This window comes from Aulonocara sp. 'chitande type north' Nkhata Bay, linkage group LG10 (genome assembly GCF_057382095.1).
Source record: "Aulonocara sp. 'chitande type north' Nkhata Bay isolate Kocher_YH1m ecotype deep benthic linkage group LG10, A_spYH_male_GT1.1, whole genome shotgun sequence".
Taxonomy (NCBI): Eukaryota; Metazoa; Chordata; class Actinopteri; order Cichliformes; family Cichlidae; genus Aulonocara; species Aulonocara sp. 'chitande type north' Nkhata Bay.
The window spans coordinates 27220128-27244546 of NC_141353.1; the positions used below are offsets into that span (position 1 = coordinate 27220128).

The 24419-nt window shown below is 40.2% G+C and overlaps 4 protein-coding genes and 1 non-coding gene across 14 annotated transcripts in view; 3 read left to right on the forward strand and 2 right to left on the reverse strand.

Moving 5' to 3' along the window:
- Nucleotides 1-78: 78 nt before the first annotated feature.
- On the reverse strand, nt 79-189 carry trnal-caa (transfer RNA leucine (anticodon CAA)). The gene is made up of 2 exons: nt 152-189; nt 79-124 (listed from the first exon to the last, which is right to left on the reverse strand). It is a non-coding gene; the product is annotated as a tRNA-Leu (tRNA).
- Nucleotides 190-645: 456 nt separating this feature from the next.
- On the forward strand, nt 646-2579 carry cox7b (cytochrome c oxidase subunit 7B). The gene is made up of 3 exons (XM_086307546.1): nt 646-797; nt 1731-1846; nt 2360-2579. Exons 1-3 carry the CDS (start codon nt 761-763, stop codon nt 2435-2437), a joined length of 231 nt encoding a protein of 76 aa, XP_086163672.1. The 5' UTR covers nt 646-760; the 3' UTR covers nt 2438-2579.
- Nucleotides 2580-4649: 2070 nt separating this feature from the next.
- Nucleotides 4650-17920, forward strand: pgk1 (phosphoglycerate kinase 1). Its single transcript, XM_086309338.1, has 11 exons — nt 4650-4833; nt 8689-8739; nt 9082-9237; nt 9474-9618; nt 12244-12347; nt 12502-12621; nt 14270-14384; nt 15889-16068; nt 16149-16326; nt 17018-17116; nt 17217-17920. The coding sequence occupies exons 1-11, from the start codon at nt 4769-4771 to the stop codon at nt 17255-17257; spliced, it is 1254 nt and encodes a 417-aa protein (XP_086165464.1). The 5' UTR covers nt 4650-4768; the 3' UTR covers nt 17258-17920.
- Nucleotides 17921-18854: 934 nt separating this feature from the next.
- The window catches only part of LOC147321045 (uncharacterized), a 33027-nt gene continuing 27462 nt past the window's right edge, over nt 18855-24419 (reverse strand). For 6 of the 10 annotated variants that reach the window (XM_086309354.1, XM_086309356.1, XM_086309351.1 and 3 more), the window contains one exon: nt 18858-20380. In XM_086309354.1, coding sequence (XP_086165480.1) covers nt 20325-20380 — 56 coding nt within the window. In that variant the 3' untranslated portion in view covers nt 18858-20324. Of the gene's footprint in view, nt 20381-24419 lie in introns of all 10 variants that reach the window. The other 4 variants (XM_086309343.1, XM_086309342.1, XM_086309347.1 and 1 more) reach the window with 3 other exon arrangements.
- On the forward strand, nt 21476-23660 carry LOC147321046 (uncharacterized). Its single transcript, XM_086309340.1, has one exon. The coding sequence runs from the start codon at nt 21509-21511 to the stop codon at nt 22733-22735; it is 1227 nt and encodes a 408-aa protein (XP_086165466.1). The 5' UTR covers nt 21476-21508; the 3' UTR covers nt 22736-23660.

The window sequence follows — 24419 nt, forward strand, 5'->3', positions numbered from 1 at the left end:
TTTGTAGAAATTAACTAATAACCTACTCAGCCTACCCTAATCATTTTGTATCATCGATTTTAACCAAAAAAAGTTATGTGTCAGAAGTGGGATTCGAACCCACGCCTCCATTCGGAGACCAGAAGTCCCGTCTCTGCGGAAGGAGATTATCCTTGAGTCTGGCGCCTTAGACCACTCGGCCATCCTGACACGGTGCTCAACGATGTTGTTAGTAGGGGTCTTAACCCTAACACTGTGTAGCCTATGATTTGATTCGATTGTAATATATGTCGTTATATTTCTTAACAAAAGCAACTGCCAGTTATGTGAGCGTATTTTACAACTTTATCTCAGCTTAAAGTGCGTATTTATCTTCTGTATTCACTTTTAATGTTAAGACTTTATCTGCGCATGCTCGTTTTAAGACTCGTGATGATGCTGCGTTCAGGGAATAGAGAAGAGTGGGATAAATATGAAGTCATTTATATTATCTTTAGCGGATATCCGTTTAATTTGACATAACTAAGCATCAGCATTAATTCCACAGGTTTTAATATAGTAGGTTGATGTGAAAATTGAAAAACATCGTCACGAGAACAGCTCGTTTGCTAGCGGAGACCAGAGCCTTTTTATGGAAGGTTGAATGACTTACTCAAGTACATTGGCGGGGACTATTTTACTATTGAACATGAACGCAGCATAACTTCCGCTTTGTCTACGTGCGGCGGCCATATTACACTTCCGTGCTTCAAGGGTATCTGAAGACATCAGGCTAGGCAACATGTACCGGTTTGGTAAAGCTGCAGTGAACATTAGCGGTAAAAAAGCAGTTATTTTCATATAAACTCGCCCTAAATGGTTGCGTTTTTAGATCGGTGTGCTGTTTAATACTAGTTGACCTGGAGAATGACAGTTTGATGGGCCGGTGACCGCAGTCAGCATGCAGACAGGCTAACCTTAGCACCACTGAAGGAGGAAATCTTAAAAAGCTGTTTTCCCGATTAATTTAATAACCAGAGTTATATCCCGTAAGTGAGAGTCATTATTAGGTAGTCGTTTTAAAGTGCTCCTTATTCAATAAACATGTCGTTGTCCGACCCTCTGACCTGCGTAACTCGAAGACGTGACAGGCTAACACACTTGCAATGCTCATTTCTTTATCGAGTATTTATCCTAGTATGCATTCATTTTTGAAAGTACGCGAATGTACCCGTCTGATGTGAGAGTGCGATACTGCAAGGGCAAATAAGATTAGTAAATCTCTTGACTTGCCCTTCTAAAAGAGGCTAGCAGAAAGCGAAATTGATTGTGGAAGTATTGAGCTTAACATTTAATACAGCGAATTGTACTCACAAATACTATTTATTACAGGAGAGCAGAATGTACGTGCTTATTTTAAGCATGTATTGGTTTCTTTAAACCCCACTTTAAAAATGAGTTACTGTGTATGTTATGAAAGGGGACAACTGTAAAAATACACAAAAACACATAGTTTAGATAGAAAATAGAAGCGCTCCATGAATACCTCTACATATACATCAATAATAAGATGAAGTAAAAAAATTAAACAAAAAGATGTTTGTTTAGATTTGTTTTGTTTTTATCATTAGTTTCTGTTACTGATTGATTTTGTTCCCTTTTTTTTTTTTTTTTTTTTTTAATTGATTGTTTTCAGTAGTTTCTGTATATCATCTCTTTTCATTCTGACAGCTCAGTCATTAACATGAGGACTGTTTCTTCTTGTCATGTAGGCCAGGCCATGCGGCAGGTGAGGCATGGATCCAACCTCCCCCAGAATTTCCACTCAAAGTACGGTGCCGGTGTGTTGGTCAGTGGAGCCATCTTCTGCACAGCCGTGTGGGGATACGTAAGTTTGATCGCATCACATTCAGTTATGAGCATGACCTGAACAGACCTTAACATTGATAATATAGTCAGTGTGGTTGGATGTTTGGTGTGGGGGGAGGAGGAATAATCTATTTTTAAAGATAACAAAAAACATTGCGGTTAGTTTGGTCGATACTGAGATCACATTTGTTAAAACTATACTTTGGTTTAATTCAGTTTAAAACAGAATAAATGATTTAAATAAAGCAATTGCCAAGGTTTTGGGGACTGAATATAGACTCCCTACTGTATTGAGACGTTTGTTTCAAAATGAAATTCTACAGAATAACCATGTTTTCTGTATTGGTGTTTTTATTAAATGGCAAAAGTAAAAAGTAATTAAAAACAAAGTTTGATACTTCACACTCGCATTTTCCACTGATATGCAAATTTTTCAGTTTTTTAAAAATTGGTTTCATATTTCCAAACTTGTCTGTTTTCTCATTTTCACCAGGCAATACTGAAAAAATAAATTTGACTTCTCTTGCTTCAGGTGCTAACTTCGACTGGCATCACCTGGAATCTGTCACCTGTCGGGAAGATCCAGCCCAAACCGTGGAGAGAGGAGTGAAGAGGTGCCATGACAGAGCTACCTTCCATCCAACCCTTCTGTTTGTACAGATGAATAAAATATCTGCGTGTTCAGACAGCAAATGCTCTTGTTTATTCCAACATGTTTCTTTGTCCAAATAAATTAAGTGTGATTCTACTGACTCCATCTGTTTGAATAAAGTTATTAGTTGGCTTGATATCAGACAGAACTGTTTTGAACTGAGGAAAAGTGAGTTGCTGAAGGGCATTAAAACATTTAAATAATACAGATTTTACTACCTGCCGTGTGTTTTTATTAGGCTTTTTAACAGAGGCTTAAGACATTTGAAGGGAGCAATATGGTAATCTAAAATTACAAGGTTTGTGTGATCATGAGAAATACTGTTACATGAGAAATACAGGCCTGAAAAACAAAAATAACCTGGAAAGCTTTGAATACCAATGTAGTCAGATTTTTAGTACACTCACTGGTACCAACCCATGTAGTTGACTTGAGATGAAGTTGAAGAATTTGGAGGTCATCCTTCATTATTCCATCCATTTGTGTTCAATGTACCAGTACCACTGTACCAGCCCCAGAGCATGATGCTATCTCTTTTGGGACCTTTGCAAAGTGGTGACACATTTTCTAACTAATGTACTCAGTACATCAAATATATTCATCCAAGGATGTGTATACAATAATAGAATAGAATAGCCTTTATTGTCATTGTACAGAGTACAACGAAATTGGAGTGCCACTCCCTTGGTGCAAGTTTCAATAATAAATATAAATGTAAAATATAAAAAGTACAAAAAAAACAATCGTAAGTACTCAAACAATAGTATGTACAATATATACAGGATAGCAGCATTAATATAATGACAGTATGAATAGCAGCATAATATAATGACAGTGACGGTATGGAATAGGTTCAATTGTTTTTGTGCTTATTTACTACGGTGATAGCTCTGGGAAAGAAGCTATCCCTGAATCTAAATAATCTGTTAAAAGATTTCTTAAGTTTTAGTTACTGGTATGTTTTTAAAATGTATTATGAATTTCATTCATTTATTCAAAAGTATTAATTGGTATTGACAGTTTTTACCTTACAGATATTACTTTCCTTATTATTAACCTAATTATATTTTTCCTTCATGTGCTTATTTTTGCAAAAATAATATCCTTGATGCTTTTGCCAGGGGTAGATCTAGAGAAATGTCCTTAGTTTTTTTTTTTACACATATGCAGCTGTTACTTTCTGTAATATGTATTATATATGGTTAAAATACATCAAAGTATACACATTTCATTTAAATATAGTCTAACACACAAATCTAACTCAAGCATCACACTCTTTTTTTAATAGAAAAAATAAAATTGTAACATGAGGTTTGTTACATTACATGAGAACACCACAGGCCTAAAACCTGCAGGTCTAACAATGGGAGGTGTATTGCTCCTCCTTTTTTCCACTTAGAGACAGCATTGCCTACTTTGACATTCAATAGTACCCTAATTTTTTTAACACACAAAACCAAACAATGACTACACTACACACTGACTATACTAGACAATGCTACACACCAACTACACCACAAAATGCTAAACTTCACAAATCTCTCACATTTCAAAACTCGCTCTCTCTCTCGCATTAGTCACACAAACCTCATGTGCTGCCATATCATTTTTTTATTGGTCGACACAGTACATTTTTCGTGGTAGCATTTTTTTCCTTTTTTTGTGCTGTCATTTGAAAATGACGTTTTTACCATTTTTTTCCTGCACTAAACGTGATGACAGTATTCAGGAAAAAAAGCATCAGTATATATAGTTTATTTTAATCATAATTATGGTTTTAGTGGCTATCAATAAAATTTAAAAAGAGCATATAGGCAGGGGCCGATCTACAGGGGTGGCATAGGGTGGCATGTGGAACCCTAAAATAATTTCTTGTCCCCCTTAGTGCCACCCTAGTTTTGCAGATGACTGACTGACTGGGGTGACAAAAGACTATTATATGGCGGCACATGCCACCCAATGCCATGACTGTAGATCCGTCCCTGGCCTTTGCTATATCTTCTAAAGTATGCAGGAGGGGAGGGGGGGTTGAATGACATCCACTAAGTTCAGCTGATGCAGTAATCAGGAAGCATCAGAAGATAAACAGCAAACCGATCCAATCAGCGTGGAAGCTCTCCTAATGCATTAGCCAATCAGCAGCGGCGGGTGTGCGATTTGCCCTGCCCGGTGGTGTTCCTCCGCTGCGTTAAGGTCACCGCTGTCATTCGGTAGCTAACCAACAGCCGAAGGAGGCGGAGGAGATCCAGCAAAGGAAGGTGCACGAAAGAAGCAGCTAAACTCAGCAAAATGTCTCTGTCTAACAAACTCACCCTGGACAAGGTGGACGTCAAGGGGAAGCGGGTCGTTATGAGGTGAGCGTTAATTATCGCCTGGCAGTTAGCTTCTGCTGGCACCGTAGCGGCTAATCGGAAATGAGATTATTGATGAGCTTCTCCAAAATGTCGTGTTTGTTCTTCCTGCGGTGGCAGACTGTTTGGTGCTCACACACAGTGATGTGAGGGCATTAAAGTGATGGCTAAATGGTGTCTGAGTCGGTTTAGTCCGACGGGCAGACGACAGGAAGTGAACTCGTCGGTTGTCACGTTTTCCTTTCATGTTACGTGCCTGTGCGGAGATGCTGCATGGATGGATGGAACCACTGGCATCCGAGTCAGTCCTGTAAAATACACCAGCATCCCTCTAATAATAATGAGTTTGTCAGTTTAAAAACCTGAAAATTGATGATGAATGTTATTGAAGTCTTCAGATTTCAGCTTAGGCCTCAAAGGAGATTTTAAAGGTGATGATTCAGACAGCACCAGGAACTATTTCATATATAGAGGGAAAACTAGCAATTGTTGGCGTTATCTATGAAAGGGATTATTAATTTCATAGTTAATGATAATCGGCAAAAAATAGCTATCGCAAATATCCAGATTCACATTTTGACATCCATTCTCAGTAGTTTAGGAGGCCCAAAACAACCCAAAAAAGTTGAGTGATTTTTGAGCTGGGATATGAAGGTTGAGCCAAAGAAACACTTTAATTGCTTGAAAACTGAATCAAACAAGACTCTGACTTTATTAATCAGCCGACTGATCCACTTTAACAGGTAATGATTAGGTCACTGGCAATTCAGTCCAATTTGTTTGTTTTATTTTATTATTATTCCCATCTTCCAGTGAAATCTCTCTAGCAGAAAAGATGCCCTGCATCCTAACTGGACAAAACTGAAGTCAAATTTATATTAGTCTAATTTGGCAGTCATTCACTTTATATTTCTGCAGCCCCCTCCAGTGATCTTGAAGGCACTTTTGAAACTGACACCATGTGTGAAAATGTCAGAGGGCCATGCTGGTTCGCTCAGTTTGGCGATGCAACACCAGGTGGCTTAGAACAAGGTTCACCCGTATTGCTGAGTGTTAAAAGGTCAAAATTCACCACATGTTGAGTTATGTGAGCGAATGTTGTGCCGGTCTAAGACAGTTAGACAATGGGTTACGTCAGATCACACCCAGGGCCTGTCGTGGCATGACACATGGTGGTGGTGGGTTTTTTTCCCCCAGATTCAGATGGAGGCAGTGAATCGGTGTTTCCTTACTGAACAAGGCTGGCCCTGAATTTAAAAGGGGGAGGGGCTCTTTATTGAAAAGGGGAAAGGGCTCTATGTTGCTATAGAGTCCTGAAGTGGCTGACAGAATTGAAATGTGTTCAGCAGAGACTTGCAGCTGGCTTCCTCTGTCATGTAGGCTCCTGCTGCAGCAGCATGAAACATGTCAGTTTTAGGGTTGCAAAATTCCAGCGAACAGAAAGATGAAGGCAAAAATGGAGAGTCAAACACACTAGTGCTTTTTGGGGCTCTGTACAAAAGTGAGAAATACCCTCACATGTTAATGTACCAAACTTTACAGCATTAAAAAAAAAGGTTTAAAGTTTTACTTGATGGATTGCAGTAGACTTGAAGTCTACTGCAATCCAAGTCTTTATTAAGTGACTGAAAATTCCCATGAAAATCAGCTGCTGAGCTGCTGTTAACTCCTTCATTGAGCTTATTTCTAGTTGTAAAGCAGCTAAAAGAGCTTTAGAGTCCACTGTGCTATAAACCGTATAAAGATCTGCATTCAAGAGCAACAGGGGGGGAAATGCAGAAATTTACAGAAGTAGAGTGGAAAACTATCACAGCTTTTGGATGAGTGGCACCTGTGAACAAGATCCTACTGTTGAGCCTAGAGCTGGGCGATATATCGAGTTTTAAAAAAATATCGATATATTTTTATACGAGATATAAGATGTGACAATATCTTTTATATCGATATAGTCTATGTTACGTTAAAGCTATACTTGTGGAGCCGCAAGTTTGCCTCTCTTTCGTCCACTTTTGTCTTTACGCAACGTTACTCGGCCTCGCCCCTCCTTCACTGAATACAACTCCCCCTCCTCCCCCATCGCTTCACCTGCAGGAAGCGACAAGACGGACACGGCAAATCTCCGTTAATGAGTTACTGCGCATCGACCCGTGCGTGGGGCTGGACGCCGTCAACGTGTTAGCTAGCTAACCACGCTAACGAGCTAACCACGCTAACGCCATGCAGCCCAGAGGCGCTGCACAGCCTAAAATCCTTTCATTTTCTCAAAAGTTGACAGCGCGCCTTATGTATGAATTCTGGTTGTGCTTGATGGCTGCGAACCGATTTTATGTGGAACACAGCGCTCAGCAATCTGTCAAAAAATGTTTTAGTACGACTTTGGTAAGCTACGGAGCTGCACCGCTTGATGGACTGTCAGAGCATTACGGCTACCGAGGAGCCTCGCGGAGTGATACGTACTGTGCTTCAACGTAATATTACCCTACTGTGTATAAGGACCATAAATGGCACCTGTTAAGAGACGTGGTTACGAAGAGGATTTCAAACTCAATGCTGTCAGTCACAGAGTAGAAGTTGGGAACAGAGCAGCTGTGAAATCTGTCTCTTTGTTATTATGCTCAGCGTCTTTTAGTTTACATTTTGACTGCACAATTGTGAGCTTTTTGTTATGCACAAAAACAACATTGTTTTCTTTTATTTATGGAGCATTATTATTTAATAAATGCTCATAATTTATTTTTGAGTAAATTTTATGTACATCTGCTCTATGTTAATAAAAGTGCCTGTGTGACATCTGGGACACAGCTTTGACTAAGAACTCTCGTTTTGTTCTTACTTTATGGCTTTAAAAAAAAAAAAATCGAGATATATATCTTATATCGCCATCTAGGTAAAAAATATCGAGATATGAATTTTGGGTCATATCGCCCAGCCCTAGTTGAGCCTCTGAATTGCTGACTGATGGCTTTCAGACTAAGACAGTGGATTGCTGTAACAATGACGGCAGGTACAGAGTGCGTGCAGGCTGATCACATCTCAGAGCATCAGTTCCCCAGAGGGAGGGAAAGGAGAGGCAGTTATGTAACCGGCTGGAGTACGAGGGACACGGCGTGTACTCTAAGCTGCCAGTGTGCATCTATGAAAAGGAAAACTGTTTCAGTTCCTGGCTCAAAATGGGCTTTTTTTTTTCCCCCCCCACCTTTAAAAACAAAACAAAGTCGACCAATTTCATGCATGAGTAAAAAAAATTTTATTACTGTCCTGATGATTTTTGGGGGGATTCAAGGTTAAAACCTTGAAGGTTAAAACGTATGTTCCTCTCTACATAGGAAATAAAAATAAAGCGTGCTAAAAGTCATTTTAGAGGAAAGCTTCTCAGCTAATGGTATTGACTGCTTGGCATCAGGGGACTCGAGCTGTGTATAGCTGACTCCAGGAGTCAATAGAGGAAGGAGAAGGGACCAAACACTGAGCTAAAAATGGTGCAAGATTTAAATCAAGACCTCCTGTCTCAGCTGCCAGTTACATCTGGTTTCTAACAAATGGGTAAGGGGTATAGTCTTAAAGCAGGGGTGGGGGAACGCCAGGCCTCTAGGGCCGGTGTCCTGCAGGTTTTAGATGTGTCCTTGATCCAACCCAGCTGATTGAAATGACTAAATTACCCACTCAATATGTCTTGAAGTAATCATTTGATTCAGGTGTATTGACCCAGGGTGATATTTAAAACCTGCAGAACACTGGCCCTTGAGGCCTAGAGTTCCACACCCCTGTCTTAAAGTCTTGCCAAATTCCCTAAAATTTTGTAGCACTTTGTAGCATCCTGGTTTTATTTTCTGATGTGAAAGGTTTCTTCTCTTTCAGAGTCGACTTCAACGTTCCAATGAAGGACAAGGCGATCACAAACAACCAGAGGTAGCGTCTATCTTATTCTGAATCTTTTCAGTCTGTTATGTGTTAAGCAGCTGGGATTTCTAGAAGAGGAGTAGCAGATTTAGATTTGCTGAGAGCCTTCCTCGGAAATGAAAACTGAAAAAATATGTAGTTTCCTAGCATGCTTTAATTCTGTTAAAACTCCATACATCGATGTCAAGATCTCACTGGCCTTGATTTTTGACAAACGTAACTGTAGTCTTTTAACAGAAAAGGGAAGAATGTAACATTCCTAAAAGCAAGAACATTAATATTAAGTTTGAGTAAGTGTGACTTGATTCTTTTTTTTCTAAACACTCCTGTTCACTTGTGTGGTGCCTTCAGGATCAAGGCAGCCGTCCCCAGCATCCAGCACTGCCTGGATCATGGAGCCAAGTCTGTGGTGCTGATGAGTCACCTGGGCCGTCCTGACGGAAACGCCATGCCTGAGAAATACTCCCTGGAGCCCGTCGCCGCAGAGCTCAAGACCCTCCTAGGGAGGTGAGATGATGGCCTGAATAAGTGGTGTTTGTTAACAAGGGCAGAGGTGGTGTCCTTGTTATGGTTGAAATATTCTGGTATTAGTAAGAAAGATATTAACGCTATTTTTGGTTGCTTCTAGCAAAGGCAGATTTGTTTCGTTTAAAATGTATATATCTGTCTATCTATACACTAAAGAAGAGAAGATCTGCTCTAAGAACCAATCATAATCACACTCACTAATTCTGTGACTGTAGGGACGTCACCTTCCTGAAGGACTGTGTGGGCCCTGAGGTGGAAGCTGCCTGTGCTGACCCCACCTCTGGATCCGTCATCCTGCTGGAGAACCTCCGCTTCCACGTTGCCGAGGAGGGCAAAGGGAAGGACCCCTCTGGGAACAAGGTGAGCTTCTGAGGTTTGAGTGTTAACAGTGGTTAGACTCGGCAGCGTTATGTGTGGTTTGGGCTTCAGTTTTTGTTTTGTTTTTTTGTGTGTGTGTCAGTTTTCCTAAAGACAGAATATTGGTCTGTCATCTAAGACTACAGTCATATTAGAAAATTGAATATTTAGTCTCTGAACTGCCATCGGTGTGAAGAAGAGCACGATAACTTACAGCTGCAATCAAGTTCCTGTTATTTTCAGAACTTGCATGTAGTCCTACAGTTTGTCTCTTTACTTCCAGTCCTCTACTTTTTTCTTTTTGCCTCCATCTAAAAGAAGTTGAACATTAACCTCTCACAACACACTGAAGTGAATTTTTCAGAGATTGAAATAATGTAGTTTGGCCAAATTGGTTTTTCTCTATTTGCATCACATGGCAATTTGCTGCATCACAAATGTAACTGAGCAAGTTGTTATTTGGCAACCAAGCCGTACACGGAGGACAGACCAGGCTCTATCCACGAACATGCTGCAGTTGAATTTTCGAGCACAAAAGACACGGAGAATGAGAGCGTCAGTGCGAAAGGGAATGTGGCCCAATCATTTTGTCAACATAATCACTGGAATCGGGCAGCACGGTGGTTAGCACTGTTGCCTCACAGCAAGAAGGTCCTGAGTTCAATTCCACCATCAGGCCGGGGTCTTTCTGTGTGGAGTTTGCATGTTCTCCCCGTGTTTGCGTGGGTTCCCTCCGGGTACTCCGGCTTCCTCCCACCGTCCAAAGACATGCAGCTTGTGGGGATAGGTTAATTGGATAATCCAAATTGTCACTAGGTGTGAATGTTCGAAGGAATGTGAGTGAATGGTTGTCTGTCCCTGTGTGTTAGCCCTGCGACAGACTGGCGACCTGTCCAGGGTGTACCCCGCCTTTCGTCCTATGACAGCTGGGATAGGCTCCAGCGCCCCCCGCGACCCTGAAAAGGATAAGCGGAAGCGAATGGATGGATGGATGAATCACTGGAAGGCAAAATTGTATTTGAAAATATGACCCAGGCCTCAGACAAAGGTGTCTTTTTATAGTTTAAAAAAAGTGTGTTCTATATTTTACACACTTTCAATAAGACCTAAAAAGATGCAAAGTGAAGCAGAAAAATGGCCAACACCTTGTCGGTTCAGCAGATTTTCTTTATGCTCGGTCACATGGAGGAAGACTCAGTCACTCCAGCTGCAGCTTCTCCTGAAATTGCTGCATCACCATCTGACATCACAGTGCTGGTGCAGAGACTGTTTTGTAGCACACTGTTAACCGCACTATGTTCGTAGGATAAACTAACTGTGAAAATGTGACTAAACTTTTCTAAAACCAGCTTTTCTAAAAAGCCCTAATGATGCAACACACACACAATAATAGGCTTTCATTTACCTATTTAAGATAAATTTGGTCATTTGTGTTTTTATTGAGATTCATATTCGTCTACTCATAAGCCATTTATGGTGTGGTTTAGTAAGGCTGCTGTAGGAGCAATTTCCCATCTCTGGGATAAATAGTCTGGTTAGAGAATGCCTGGTCGCACTCCCTAATGTAGCATATTCAAACTCGCAGACAGACGCTGTCTGAAATGAGCATCGGTCTGAGCCGTGGCCGAGCACCACTTTTGACCTGTTGACATTTATCTTGAAGGTCTGTGGGCTTTTCCTGTCCTGTGAGGCCTCGTTGGTATGCTGGTTGGTTTCTACTGTACCGCTGTAGTGTATACACCACGGTCTCTTTATTTTTAGCTCATTATAAAAACATGAAATGGTCTCACTTTCTCACTTAAATGGGCGCTCCACTGCTTTTTACACAAGGATCGGTTTGTCGCCAGGAGGAGGACTCGGCCTGTGAAACTGTAAAGTGTTTTCTGTAGCTGTGAAAGTTCATCAGGGTTATTTCAGCTTGGAGGTCTGGCTATTAAAAGCATCACTGTGTTGAACTATGGGGGAAGATCCATATTTAGTTTTACCCAGTTTATTTTTTGGCCTGAAGCAAGTAGTTAGTCTGGTCAAGTAATGGAAAACTAATCTGCAGCTATTCAATTATTTTACAAAAATTGCTAACTTCTGTTGGTTTCTGAAGCTCATACTCTTTGGAGGGGGGTAAAAGTTTAAAGCCTGAAACCTGTCCCTTGGAAAGAAGTGACCTGGGCTCCCTGGCATTTGGTCGACCCCTAAAGAGCTCTCTTGACCTTTACTCTGCCTACAGTCTCACAGTTGTGACCTTTCCCTGTTAAAGTGCATCAGAAACCTGACCCACAATGTACTGACTGAATCCTGATGGATAAACTGAGTTCATATTGACAGCAGTCCGATTATACCTGGACACAAAACGGAGTTGAGCTTGAAGATATTTGGGTATGTAGGTGTTGCCCTCTGCTCATTGGTGGCAGGTAGATTAGCTTTTATTTGTATGTGGACAGTGGAACTGGATTGGAGCTGAAACAAGGAAAAACTGCTTTGAGATCAGGATGATGAGACATGCAGCATCAGTTCACAGGACTTAAACGAGTCCCTGAATTTAGGCCAACAGTCTTGTTGAAGTAAAATGAACTCTTGCTTTTCCACTTTGCAGCCTTAACAAATGGTGTTTGTCTTCTCTTGTCTTTCCAGACGAAGGCAACCCAGGAGCAGATTGATTTCTTCAGAGCGTCTCTGTCCAAACTGGGAGACGTTTACGTCAACGATGCCTTTGGGACGGCTCACAGAGCCCACAGGTGAGCGCCACGCAGGTCAGGTGGATACAGTGATGATCACTAGGTGAAATCTGCGGTCTCAAAGCAGATGGTCTTTGAGAAGTTTCAATTCGATTAGTTTAATTAAATGGTATAATTCAGTAGTTTGTAACTTCTTCATCCTTGTCGCTGTTAGCTCCATGGTGGGAGTGAATCTGCCTCAGAAGGCAGCTGGTTTCCTCATGAAGAAGGAGCTCGACTACTTCGCCATGGCTCTGGAAAAACCTCAGAGGCCCTTCCTGGCTATCCTCGGAGGGTGAGAACATCTCTTTTTAACAGATGAAGTTTGAAAATGTTGGCTGGACAATATAAAAAAAAAAAACTACGCAGAGCATGGTCACTAGTTCTGATTTGTGTCCACTTTAGACATTATTTTCTTCTGCTCAGTTCTTTAGGAAGGGTCACAGGGTGTCCAGCCAGGAATAGAGGAAAAGCTCATTATATTGTCTGTGGTGTCACTGTGCACTGCTTTATTCAAGGCTCAGTGAGCAGGCAGATCCAGGATTAAGATTTAAGTTGATTTTGATTTATACTCTAACCCCTGATTTATGGTCACAAATATTTGGTGGTCAACAAGCAAAATTTTATGTATGTTTTAAACCTTTTATCATGTGTCTGCAAATTATGCTCAGAAAGAAAACTGCCCATTAACCTTCTGTGCACAGAAGTAAAACTACAGTTTCCATCATTAAGTGAGGACTTCCAAAATAAACAACTTTATTTTCTAACAGTTGCTAATCGTGTCAAAGTCTTGTATAAGGTAACATTAGAATGTATTTCTATTTAATTGTATAGAAATTGCTTCTATACAGTGAGAATAAGAGCTGCTTCTCAGGAATAATGACTTGATCAACAGTTTTAGTGAGACTGTGGCACTGTTTCCTGTAGCTTTGTACCTCTGTCCTGCCGTGGTTTCATAACCCTTAACTTGCTTGGTCTGCTGCCAGCCAGATGTGGCAACATGCCAGAGTACATTGTGCAACAATTGCTGGCAGTCGGCGTCGACTGCTGCAGCCAATCAGCTCCTCTGTGAGGATGCTGACCATTAGTGTGTAAATGATCTGCGTCGACTGCTGTTGTTAAACCCCTGACTTACAACATTACACCTGCAATAGGAGACTGCAGACTTTTCTGCAGCTCAAAGTCATCAGCGGTGAGGTTAATGGTACAGAGGTGCAGATAAATCGATTAGCAGCTTCGCTTTCTGATTTCACTGACATAATTCTTTTTAATAACTACAGTTGAAATGTAATAACAGTGCAGATCTATTGATAAGGGTTTGGTATAATGACAGAAGGTTGTGTTCGAATATTGGAATAAAAAAACAACAACAAAAAACCAGATTATTCAACCATTTCTTGTCATTAATGGTTTTCCTGCACTGTTCTGTGTGGTGGGATGCAATACAATATAATATCTAAGCAGCTCCATGAGCCAATATTTAACAATAATGGAGAAATAATGCACTGCTAAAAGACTTTGAATTACTAAAGTTTGTCTCAGTGTAACTAGATGCTACTTTTACAAAGAAGAGTTTCATTCAAAGCCAAAGACTACAGCAGCTGTCACGAAGCCTACATGAAACCCTTAAAGCATAAAGGAAGAGGAGGAGGCCTTCACAGAGAGCCAGTGAATATTTTTGCTTGAAATGCCTAATCTTATATAATCAAAGACTTAATTGAATTATTGACTCACAGAACTTTGCATTAGGAGGCAGTGGGTTCACCAGATGCCCTGCGGCGAAAGACTGTGCAGTTTTGATAAAGAGAGAAAATCTAAGGATAAAATTTGGCTATGACATCTTAACTAATAAAATAAACCAGTTTTTAGCTCCTGTATGTACAGATGAGTGAATTTCAGGATTGTCACTGTTTGTCTGTCCTGACGTGTTTTCTCTGTTTTAGAGCAAAGGTGAAAGATAAGATCCAGCTGATCAACAACATGTTGGATAAGGTTGATGAGATGATCATCGGGGGTGGCATGGCTTTCACCTTCCTCAAAGTCCTCAACAACATGGAGGTGAGGAGGAGGATGCGTCGCCAAAGCAATTCGAAAATCAAACCGTTAAAAATGGTGGCTCAAATGACTTCACCTGATGGAGGTCGCCTGCTCTGTGCCTCAGAAAGCTTTGAGCTTCAGCTCATTGTTTAGCTGTACATAGTTTGCATTTACACTTGCTCCCCTTGTGCTGGATGAACTTCCCAAAAAAGACGACTCGGTTAAAAAAAAAAAAACAAATCGCATACAACACACTATTAAGTTAAAACAGTGATGCTTTTTGAGTCTTGAGTGGATATGTTTCTTAGTTTTCCATGAGTATTCATGTTTTAACCTCAGTGTTCAGCCTCAGGTAGATTAATAAAATAAAATTTCTCCTTCTAATGGAGCTCACACTTGGACTTTTGTAGTGACGAAACGGTCTTGTGAAACAGTTTTGTTTGCATCACTGCAGAGACCGAAAGTCACGATTGTGACCTAAATTTGACTTCTTGACAAGCAGATTTTATTCAGTTTCCTCCTCCTGGTTTTATTTGCCCAGTTTATGAAATGAATAGCTACCACAAACCCAATAATAGTGATAAGTTGCTGCCTGCCTGGGCAAAAAGATTCCTAATCTCACTAAGCTCACAGTTGAACTATGAGGCAAGAGCAGAGGTATGAAGACAGAGTGGGTGTGAGGTGAAAGAAGCTGGAGCTCTTAAAAATGACAGGCCGTTACTTATTGTGATTTGTGCCTCAATGCAAACAGTTACAGGTGCAGCTATAAAATTCTTATCCCAGTCATTTGTGACATTGCATAACTTTTTAGATTTAGTATACTTGGAAACTACAAAAAGGTGAGGTTATTTTGCACCACAATGGGCAAATCTGCCCTGTGAAACGGGCATCCTCCTACTGTTCCTGTTTGAGCGGTAAATGTTGTGTTGTGTACATTCCTAAATGATCTTGATCCATCTGAGGCTGCAAGATATCAGAAAGCTGTTGTCACTTCCCTTTAAATGGCACTGAGCGTCTCCACTAGAAATGACACAAACTTGCTCAACACATGAAGGGTGTGAAGTAAAATAAGTTTCAGCATCAGCTTAACTCGACAGTTTTCATCTCGTGGGGTAGCTTCGGTGCAACTTCCAAACATTAAGTAGGACTTGAACACAAAACCTCTTTGAGACTCGTATAGAAGAAAACCCAAAATATGAATCATGCAGTGATAAATGTCTGCAGATTTGAGTAAATGTTTTTTCTTCTTGCAGTCCTGTCTGTATCATAAAGAAACATCAGATTTCAGAGGGCTGTATATTTTATTTTTTAAAGTAATAGTCATGGAAGTTTACGGTAAATCTTAAAATGTATAGCTGAATATAAAGTTTTAGATGCAAAACTTAGGATGTTCAAAAGTGTTCAATGTGTCCCCATTCTGAATACTCTTCGTATATAGTTCCTCAGATTTACTTGTTTTTAATTGTGTCTTTGCTGGTTTCATGTAAGTCACAAATCTTTTCTCCCGTCCTCCTGCTCCTGTCAGATCGGTACCTCCCTGTATGACGAGGAGGGCGCCGGCATCGTCAAAGACCTGATGGCCAAAGCTGAGAAGAACAAAGTCAAGATCACGCTGCCCGTCGACTTCGTCACTGCTGACAAGTTCGACGAACATGCCGCCACCGGTACTGCAACAGTTGCTGCTGGCATCCCCGCCGGCTGGATGGTGAGAAAGGACAAGTTATTTTAAATTAAAACTACTTAATGGACTATGAAGAAAGTTAAGCATTCTTTCCTCCTCTGCAGGGTCTGGACTGTGGACCCGAGAGCTCTAAGGCCTACGCAGAGGTGGTCGGCAGGGCCAAGCAGATCGTGTGGAACGGTCCGGTCGGTGTGTTCGAGTGGGACAACTTCGCTAAAGGGACGAAGAACCTGATGGACAAAGTGGTCGAGGTGACCAAATCTGGCTGCATCACAATCATCGGTAAGAAAGAGGAGACGAATGGGGAGCGTGTTCCTTAGTTTCACTCAGTTTCATCCCTCGCTCATCACAAGGAGATTTTACTGTGATTTATTTGTAGTCTGGTTTATGGGACACAAGTGTTTACTGGAGACACACAGGGACTCGTGCTGCATTCAAGAACATTACGTTTACTTATAGTGCAGCTTTACAGTTCGGACTTTTTTTTTTCTTTTTTTTTTTTAATCATTCAGGTTCAGTTCCATATTTTTTTTTTTTTTTTTTTTAGATCTTGTTCTTTTACTACTGACAAATCGTAATAAACAAAATGTTTGAGTATGCAAAGCTGAGGAGAAAAGCTTTGTTTCCTGTCTCTCTGCACCTTTTAAACTGTCAGATAAAAGCAGATCTTTCATAATGAGGTGTGTTCTTACATCTGGTTTGTTTGCTGTACAAACAGTAGCACCACATGTGCAGTTAGTCCAAAAATGAGTCATTTATGATGGTTTTACTGCAGCCATGTCACCTTCTTAATAACATTCAGTGATCGTAAATGTTATGAGGGGGTTTACAGCGAGATTAAATGATGAGGCTGTTTGATTGGGTGAAAAAAAACAAAAAAAACATAAATGTGTGGAATGTGCACAAAGAGCAAGTAAAAGTATAATTTAATGGTGTTTTTGTACCTTTAAATCGTTCACGTGTGTTTGTTCAGGTGGGGGTGACACCGCTACTTGCTGCGCCAAGTGGAACACAGAAGACAAAGTTAGCCATGTCAGCACGGGAGGCGGAGCCAGCCTGGAGCTGCTGGAGGGTGTGTGATGGGAGAAGCTGCCCCATGTTCACTCACAGAATAGAAAACACTGTTTTTAACATGTTGAGCCTGACTGAGCATCTGCTCTTTGTGTCCTCAGGTAAAGTCCTGCCAGGTGTGGACGCCCTGAGTAACGCTTAAACCTTCATCAACTGGAGAGCGAGTGTGTGTACGAGAGGTGGTTAGCTACACATCCAGACTCCTGTTTACTCCCAGAACATCCCCAGAAGTGAAATAAGACAAATCCCATCTTTACCCTGCAGCCGTTTCATGTTCAGTCTTTGTTTTTGAAGTTGTGACTCAGAGGAGGAAAACGTTACCTCACACCTGCTGTCATTACTGAGTAGAGCGCCCTGCCTTACTTCGACATGCTTCTCAAAGCCACTCTGCTGAAAGTAGGAGCCTTTACTTAACGGTTAGGACAAAAAAGATCAACCTCATCGAGGTGGAAGTCGTTTCTTTCTGCTGAAACACAAACGGCCTCTGCAATGACTGAATCTGGGTTCAAACAGCAACGTCTGCTTCACTGTAAACTTCCTCAGTGGCTCGTGTGTGTAAATGTTTTGCTGCGTCACTTTTGCCTCCCTGGGAACGTCACTGCACCACCCTGAGTGTATATACATGCAAAGTATATATATTAAAATGTATGAGAGAAATGGTAACTTGGTGTGTTACATTTTGTCTGTTGGCACTAATGTTTGCTCTGGTCGTCTGTCCTCTGTGGTGGTTGCTGGTTTCGAGCGGCTTCAGACAGATGTCTCGGCTGATCTGTTCAGGCTAATAAAACTGTCTCTGTGTTAAAAACTCTGCTGTGAACGACTCCTCCTTTGAAGGTGTTACTGTCATAGAAATGCAGCCATTTACTGGTGAAACTGATGACGCGATAAAGCTTATTCTGGGTTATCTGCACTACCAGGAAAGGAAACAAAGTTATTTAACTTTTTGGTGAACAAAGGTTAAAAAAAAAAAAACGGGGTGAAAAATTAAAATAATTATTTTGTGAACTTTTAAAACTGAATAAGTTAGAGCTATTATTGTTTTGTTTTCCATGTTTCCATTATCTAGTAAAGCTCAAATATAAGCATTCAAACTTGCATGGACTTCTATTGATAAAATGTATGCAAAGAGTCTCTGTATTTAGTGTTGATCCTTCATAATGTCTCCAAATCTCGGTGGCATGCCTGACTTCAGTGTCAGGGTTCAAATCCTGATGGTGAGACACATTTTTGTGGTCTTCTGCTGGTCTACCTATATTATGAGTAGCTCATGACTTTTAAAGGTTACCCTTATTAACCATAAATAGTAGACTTGAGTCTGCATACAAACTATCATGAGAGTAATAGGGGCTCAAATTCTGGATCAAACAAGTCGTACCAGGATTGACAACAAATGTCTCTTTATGATGTAATTTTGATTGGATGTTGTGCATCACAGTGAACAGGTGATGCTCCCATGTGGTTGGGCTGGAGGTTTGAGAGCCACAATCCTGTACTATTGTGTTTGACCCATAGTCATGTTTTCTTTTATTTAATCAAAGAGCCACTTTAGAGGCTTCTTATTTTTGTTTTCAAATTTAAGAATAACTGTGTGAGATGATGCATGAGCCTGAATTTATGACTTTATAATCAGCTAATCTGACACAGAGCCTGAACCCACCGAGGACTAAGAAGCCGTTGACTCGGAAGTTATTAATGAAGACTTTCACCAACATGTCAAAACAATCCATTAAAGATGAAATGATTTACATGACTCTGGCTTTGTTAAGAAGAAAAACCTCTCTGGCTTTATTATTTACCGCATAGAATCACTGTGTAAACATAATGTACTTGAACACCATGGTTATTATAATGACTAAAAATAGGTTTGAAAAATGTCATTAAATGGAACCAAAATGTTTAAAAAAAACAAAGTAAAACTGAAACACTGTTGCGAACTTGCAAAACAAAAATAAAACCAAAAAGAAGTTAATCAAATAACTTTATTTTATTAACAATAAAATAAGTTAATTACTACAGAGAGAGACATACTTGGAATCAATCCTTTGTGTTTTTGTTGCACATATAGTTTTGGTGAGAAGTTTACACACAATGATCATAAATGGGCATAAATGTCATGGGAATGTCTTTGATCTTTTTCCAGATTGTACAGCATACATGTTAATCTTTTGGATTTTCTTTATTCCACACAGAGTCAGAAGTATACATACAAACTGAAATATATACATATACTCAAATATTTAAAAAAAACTCAAACTTGTGTTCCAGCAGGACAATGATCCCAAACACACATGAGAACTGATTTCAGAATAGGATAGAGCAGGCTAACAAAGCTTCTGGGATGGCCTTCCCAAAGCCCCGACTTCAGCCCTATTGGAAATTTGTGGACTGTGCTTAAACGTCAGGTCCGTGCCTGTGCCAGGAAACCAATCAGTTTAAATGAACTCTACCAATACTGCCAAGAAGAGTAATCAAATATCCAGGAAATGTATTCCAGAAGCTTACCAATGGATATTTAACCAAAGATTAGTGGAAGTGTATGTATATACTTGAGCCGGATTAGAGAAAATCCAAAATAGATTCAAACTTGTGCACCCAGTTTTCTAAAGTCATTAAAGATGTTGTACAATCATTCCACCCTGGAAAAAGATCAGTTCAGAGAAATCATTGAAAGCCCCAAAATACCATGACCTTCATGCCCATGATGAGAGTATGTAAACTTCTGACCACAACTATAAATTATTGCATGTATATAATTTAATAAAGTCTACTTCCTCTGTAATACATTATACTTTTTTCACAGGGATCAGTGTCATAAATTTGAAAAAATTCTAGAATATGAGCAGAAAAAGCAAATAATAGCCTATGTGTGGTCAGTTTCAGTTAATTTGATCATGTTTTTTTTTTTATCATTTTCATCACTCATTTTTTTTACGTATACAGACTGGATTAAAAAATGGAAACCTTTTTTTTTTTAAGAAAAAGGTTTTTATCAAAGATTTTTAAAAAAGCAAAACACAAATTTGTTTACACTATATTTAAATTGATTTATTTCACCACCAGGTGGCAGACTTGGTTTTCACTTTCAGTGTCCAAAAGCATCTGTGCATGTTATTTGCACATCAGTCAGACAGACATGAGAATCTTTTTTTAAAGTAGCAGTTTTCAGCTTCAGTTTTCCACCAGATAACTTGCAGAGCTGTCCAGGATGGTCACATCTTCTCACCGATGCTTCTTTCAACATCTTGATTTACGTAATCTGCCTCATCTGTAAAACATGTGCATAAGTGGTTAATGATGAAAACACGTCCAGACCATTGACACATTTGCATAATGACTGAAACTAGCACCACTGACAAACTGGGCTGTGAGGTCAACTAAAACCTGGGCAGCTCTGCTTAAGCACAGCTGAAAGCAGGCCTTTAAATGAATGTTTTCACAGTCACCGTACTGTGGAAAAGTCTTAAGCCACGCTTATATATATTTTTTTCCAAGGAGCCACATTTCTTATTTTTGAAAGTGGTCTTAAGCAATAGTTTTCCAGGCTTTCTGATGGTCTTCATCAGTTGTGACACTTATTTCCCATTTTCCTGACAAAATATAAAGAAATGAAAGGTAGCACAAGACTTTTTCACCGTGCTCTTTGTTCCTCTGTTGCATTTAAATCATATATCTGAGTGCTTGAGATTTCCAAGCAGCTGCTGTAACATGTTGGCTGTTACTGTATAAAGCAAATGCCCCAGGTAGTCAGTAATATGGCACCACATTTACTGTTGGTTGAAAGCTGTGTGAAGTAATATAGTGAGGCAGCCAATTAGACGTTCACAGGACTCTGGAACCTATAAGCATCCTCAGTGGGCCATTTTCTGTTAGTGCTCCTGTGATGTTATCAGCCAGAAAAGTTAGACATGTTATATATGGCAGTATTTTGGTCTTGTGGTTATACTGGGTGAGTATGCAAATAAAGACGTCCAACGCCATATAAGTGCTACTACTTATATGGCGTTAAAATAATTACGTCTTTTATGGTATTTAATCAGCTGGAAACACTCTGGGTTCCCCAAAATGCCCTGCTCACGTCATCTGGTTGATGTTACTTGACGTCAGTGTTGCTGAGCTTTCGTTTGAAACTGTTATGAATGCAAATTATTGCGTGGAATAACTTTTAGTGGCAGAATCCCTTTGATCTCTGGTCTTCTTTATGACATCAGCACACGAAAACCTATAAATAGGGGAGAGGTTCTCACTCTTGTCAGTCTTTCAAAGATAGTGGAAGAATTCACTAGGCAGGAAAACACTTAAACTACTCGAAACTTCCGTTTCTGACACAGTTGACCGTATTTTTAAAAAATCTTTTAGTTGGTACAGAGATTTAGCATCAACTTCAATTTGAAATATGAGTCTGTCAAATCCTGCTGCATGCAACATGAGAGCCGAGAACGAAAAACTTCAACAGCAAATCAAAGAGCTGAAAAATGAGAATAAAACTCTCAAACAACAAAACTCTACCATACGTGACCTTAAAGTCGAGAACGCCGACCTTAAGGAGCAAAAAAGAGAGCTCATAAATGAGAACAAGATTCTCCAAATAAACATTGAAGTTCTCTTCAAACGAAGTGGGTTCTCTAAAAACAAGAGGAAAAGAGACCTGCAACTAGAGAATGAAACAATTCACTTCAAAATTCAAGAGCTGGAATATTGGAACCAAATTCTAAAGGATTTAAACAGCTCCAAAACCAAAGAGATCCAGCAACAGAAAGAGGTGATGCAGGAAATGGAGGCAGAAATCAGAGAGTTGCAAAGCAGCAAGACAGGCTTGGTTATAAAAGTGGGAGACATGGAAAAGGACAACCAGTCTTTAAGAGAGGAAAATGATGTGACGGTAAAACGCATGTGTGAGCTGAAAAGGGACTTTGAAAAGGAAAAAGATGACATGCAACAGGAAATACAGGCTGTTAAAACTGAGCTCCATCAGGCAAACACAGCCTTTAAAGAGTTACAAGAGAGTGAAGAAAGAAAAAGGATCATGAATGAGGAAAACAAAACAACGGACAGTGAACAGCTCAGACAGACCCTGGAACGCCAATGCTTTGCACATGAAATTGACATATTGAGGCGGCATAACGAACTTCTTGAACAGGACCTCCAGGAGCTTTCCAAAAGGAGTGGTGATTCTCAAAAAGAACTGAAACCACACGATGAGGGTGTGAAAGGAGAATCACGGATCTCCAAAGCCACTGAGAAAGACTCCCAACATGATTTTAACGTGACCAACAGAGAAAAGGAGTTGTTGTGCCATGAATTTGAGGAAATGAAAAGAGAGCTTGAAGAGGTCAAGAAAAATCTGTATGATTTACAGGAAGCCTTGAAAACAGAAGACATGGCGTTGCAAACCCAAGCTCAGACTCCCAAAGTTTCACAGGAAGAACATAACAATCTGATAAACAACTACGATGTCCAAGTTGACATACTCAAACAACAAAATAAGGCCTTAGAAAATACGGTTAGTGACCTTACCAAAAAGATGTGGAATGGACGGGAAGCGATGAGACAAATGGAAAAGAACTTTCAAGAACAAAGGAAGCTACTCGAAAATCTCCGAGGAGAATTCGAGGAAATTTAGCACAACTACGACTTTGGCCCTCCCTATTAAAGCTGGTTAACGCAAGTTCAATAGGGCTATAACTTAGACAATGGAAGTTCATTTGATTTAATTGGCCCAAAATGAGTGACTGCACCCAGACACTCAGTAGCAAAAAAATTACAGAGATTCAAGAGAGAAAACTGTTTCTGCATAGACTCCTATAGTACTGCAAGTCGTGTCATTGCTTGGTGTCCTGCATAGAGTGCAGGTTTAAGGTATCTACGTATCTTTCAGAATTAGAAGCTATGCTGCGTCAGGGGTTATAACAGCTGTGCCCCCCCCCCCCCAACCGGTCGAGGCAGATGGCCGCCCCTCACTGAGCCTGGTTCTGCCGAAAGTTTCTTCCTGTTAAAAGGGAGTTTTTCTTTCCCACCGTCACCAAGTCTAAGGAGCTTGGAGAAAAGCGCCTGGACTTCTTTAACTTAAAGAAGTCCAGGCGCTTTTCTTTCCAAGCTCCTTAGACTACTATGGCCTTGATGACTGATAACCTTCACAGACACTGTCATCAAGGGTTTGCTCACAGGGGATCATCTGATTGTTGGGGGGTTTTCTCTCTTATATTGTATGGTCTTTACCTTACAATATAAACAGCCGAGAAGCGGCTATTTTTGCGATCCGGTGCTTTAGAAATACATCTTAGCTGAACTGAACTCCATAACATCTGGACCGAAATGCCTACACACAACGGTAGGCATTTCAATCAAGAGCTCTGTCCAAAACGTTCAATGACAAGCATCAGCACCAGGATTGTTTTTTAGCTCACCAACAGTTTTTTATTGTAACTGCAACTTTGTAAGACTGGGTTGGGAGATGTTCTTGTGGTGAGCTTTTATTCACATAATTGGTTTCTTTAATAGTGAAATAAAATAAATTTGTATAACTGGAAACAGCGTTGTCATGTGTGATTATCACATTGTATTCTTTAAACCATGTAACAGAATATATAATATATATAATTTACTCATAGTAATATTAATATCTAATGTGATTGAGTTTCCTCATCTCTACTTATGTGCTGATGTGTTCACTGAGGCCATTGTATGGTCCATTTTGGCTGCATTTCCATGTTTTAAACATGAAATTTGCTTATTTAAAGGGTGTCTCATGTATCTCTTATGCAGAAATATGTGTTGCCTAGCTGGACAAATGTAGCACAGGTCTACTATTATTGGCCTAATGTGAGACACTACAATGACTGGTTTTTACGGAGCCCCTCTGATGACATGGTCCAAAAAAATAAATAAATTGTGGCCACAAAATACTACTTCGTGGGCACGAAATAGGTGTAACGTGCCCACGAAATGCTAATTTGTGGGAACGAAACACTTGACCGTGATCCTTCCCAGGCCCTTGCAGTTGGTTGACAATAAAATCTATCCCAGCGTCCGGGTCGTATTTACGTCTGCAAAGCAACTGGGCTCTCAATATCCTGTTTAAATGTCTCTCTGGAATAATGGTTCCTTGCAGTGCCAGGCTTTTCAAAATGCATTTGTAGCTCATTCCCAGCCTAAAATTGTCAGGGATCTGAGTGACCTAGAGTCCCTGAACAATTGTGGACTACTTATTTATTTTTTGGACCATGTCATCAGAGGGGCTCCGTAGGTTTTAAGCAATCATGGTAAGTGTTACACAAAACCGATGTTTACTAATATTAGGAGACGCG

Bases quoted from the DNA above. Each gene is read 5' to 3' on its own strand.
- cox7b (XM_086307546.1), top strand. From the start codon at position 761: ATGTACCGGTTTGGTAAAGCTGCAGTGAACATTAGCG. The intron at 798-1,730 runs GTAAAAAAGCAG...CTTGTCATGTAG, and splicing joins AGCTGCAGTGAACATTAGCG to GCCAGGCCATGCGGCAGGTG. The intron at 1,847-2,359 runs GTAAGTTTGATC...CTCTTGCTTCAG, and splicing joins GCACAGCCGTGTGGGGATAC to GTGCTAACTTCGACTGGCAT.
- pgk1 (XM_086309338.1), top strand. From the start codon at position 4,769: ATGTCTCTGTCTAACAAACTCACCCTGGACAAGGTGGACGTCAAGGGG. The intron at 4,834-8,688 runs GTGAGCGTTAAT...CTTCTCTTTCAG, and splicing joins GGGAAGCGGGTCGTTATGAG to AGTCGACTTCAACGTTCCAA. The intron at 12,348-12,501 runs GTGAGCGCCACG...TGTCGCTGTTAG, and splicing joins ACGGCTCACAGAGCCCACAG to CTCCATGGTGGGAGTGAATC.
- LOC147321046 (XM_086309340.1), top strand. From the start codon at position 21,509: ATGAGTCTGTCAAATCCTGCTGCATGCAACATGAGAGCCGAGAACGAA.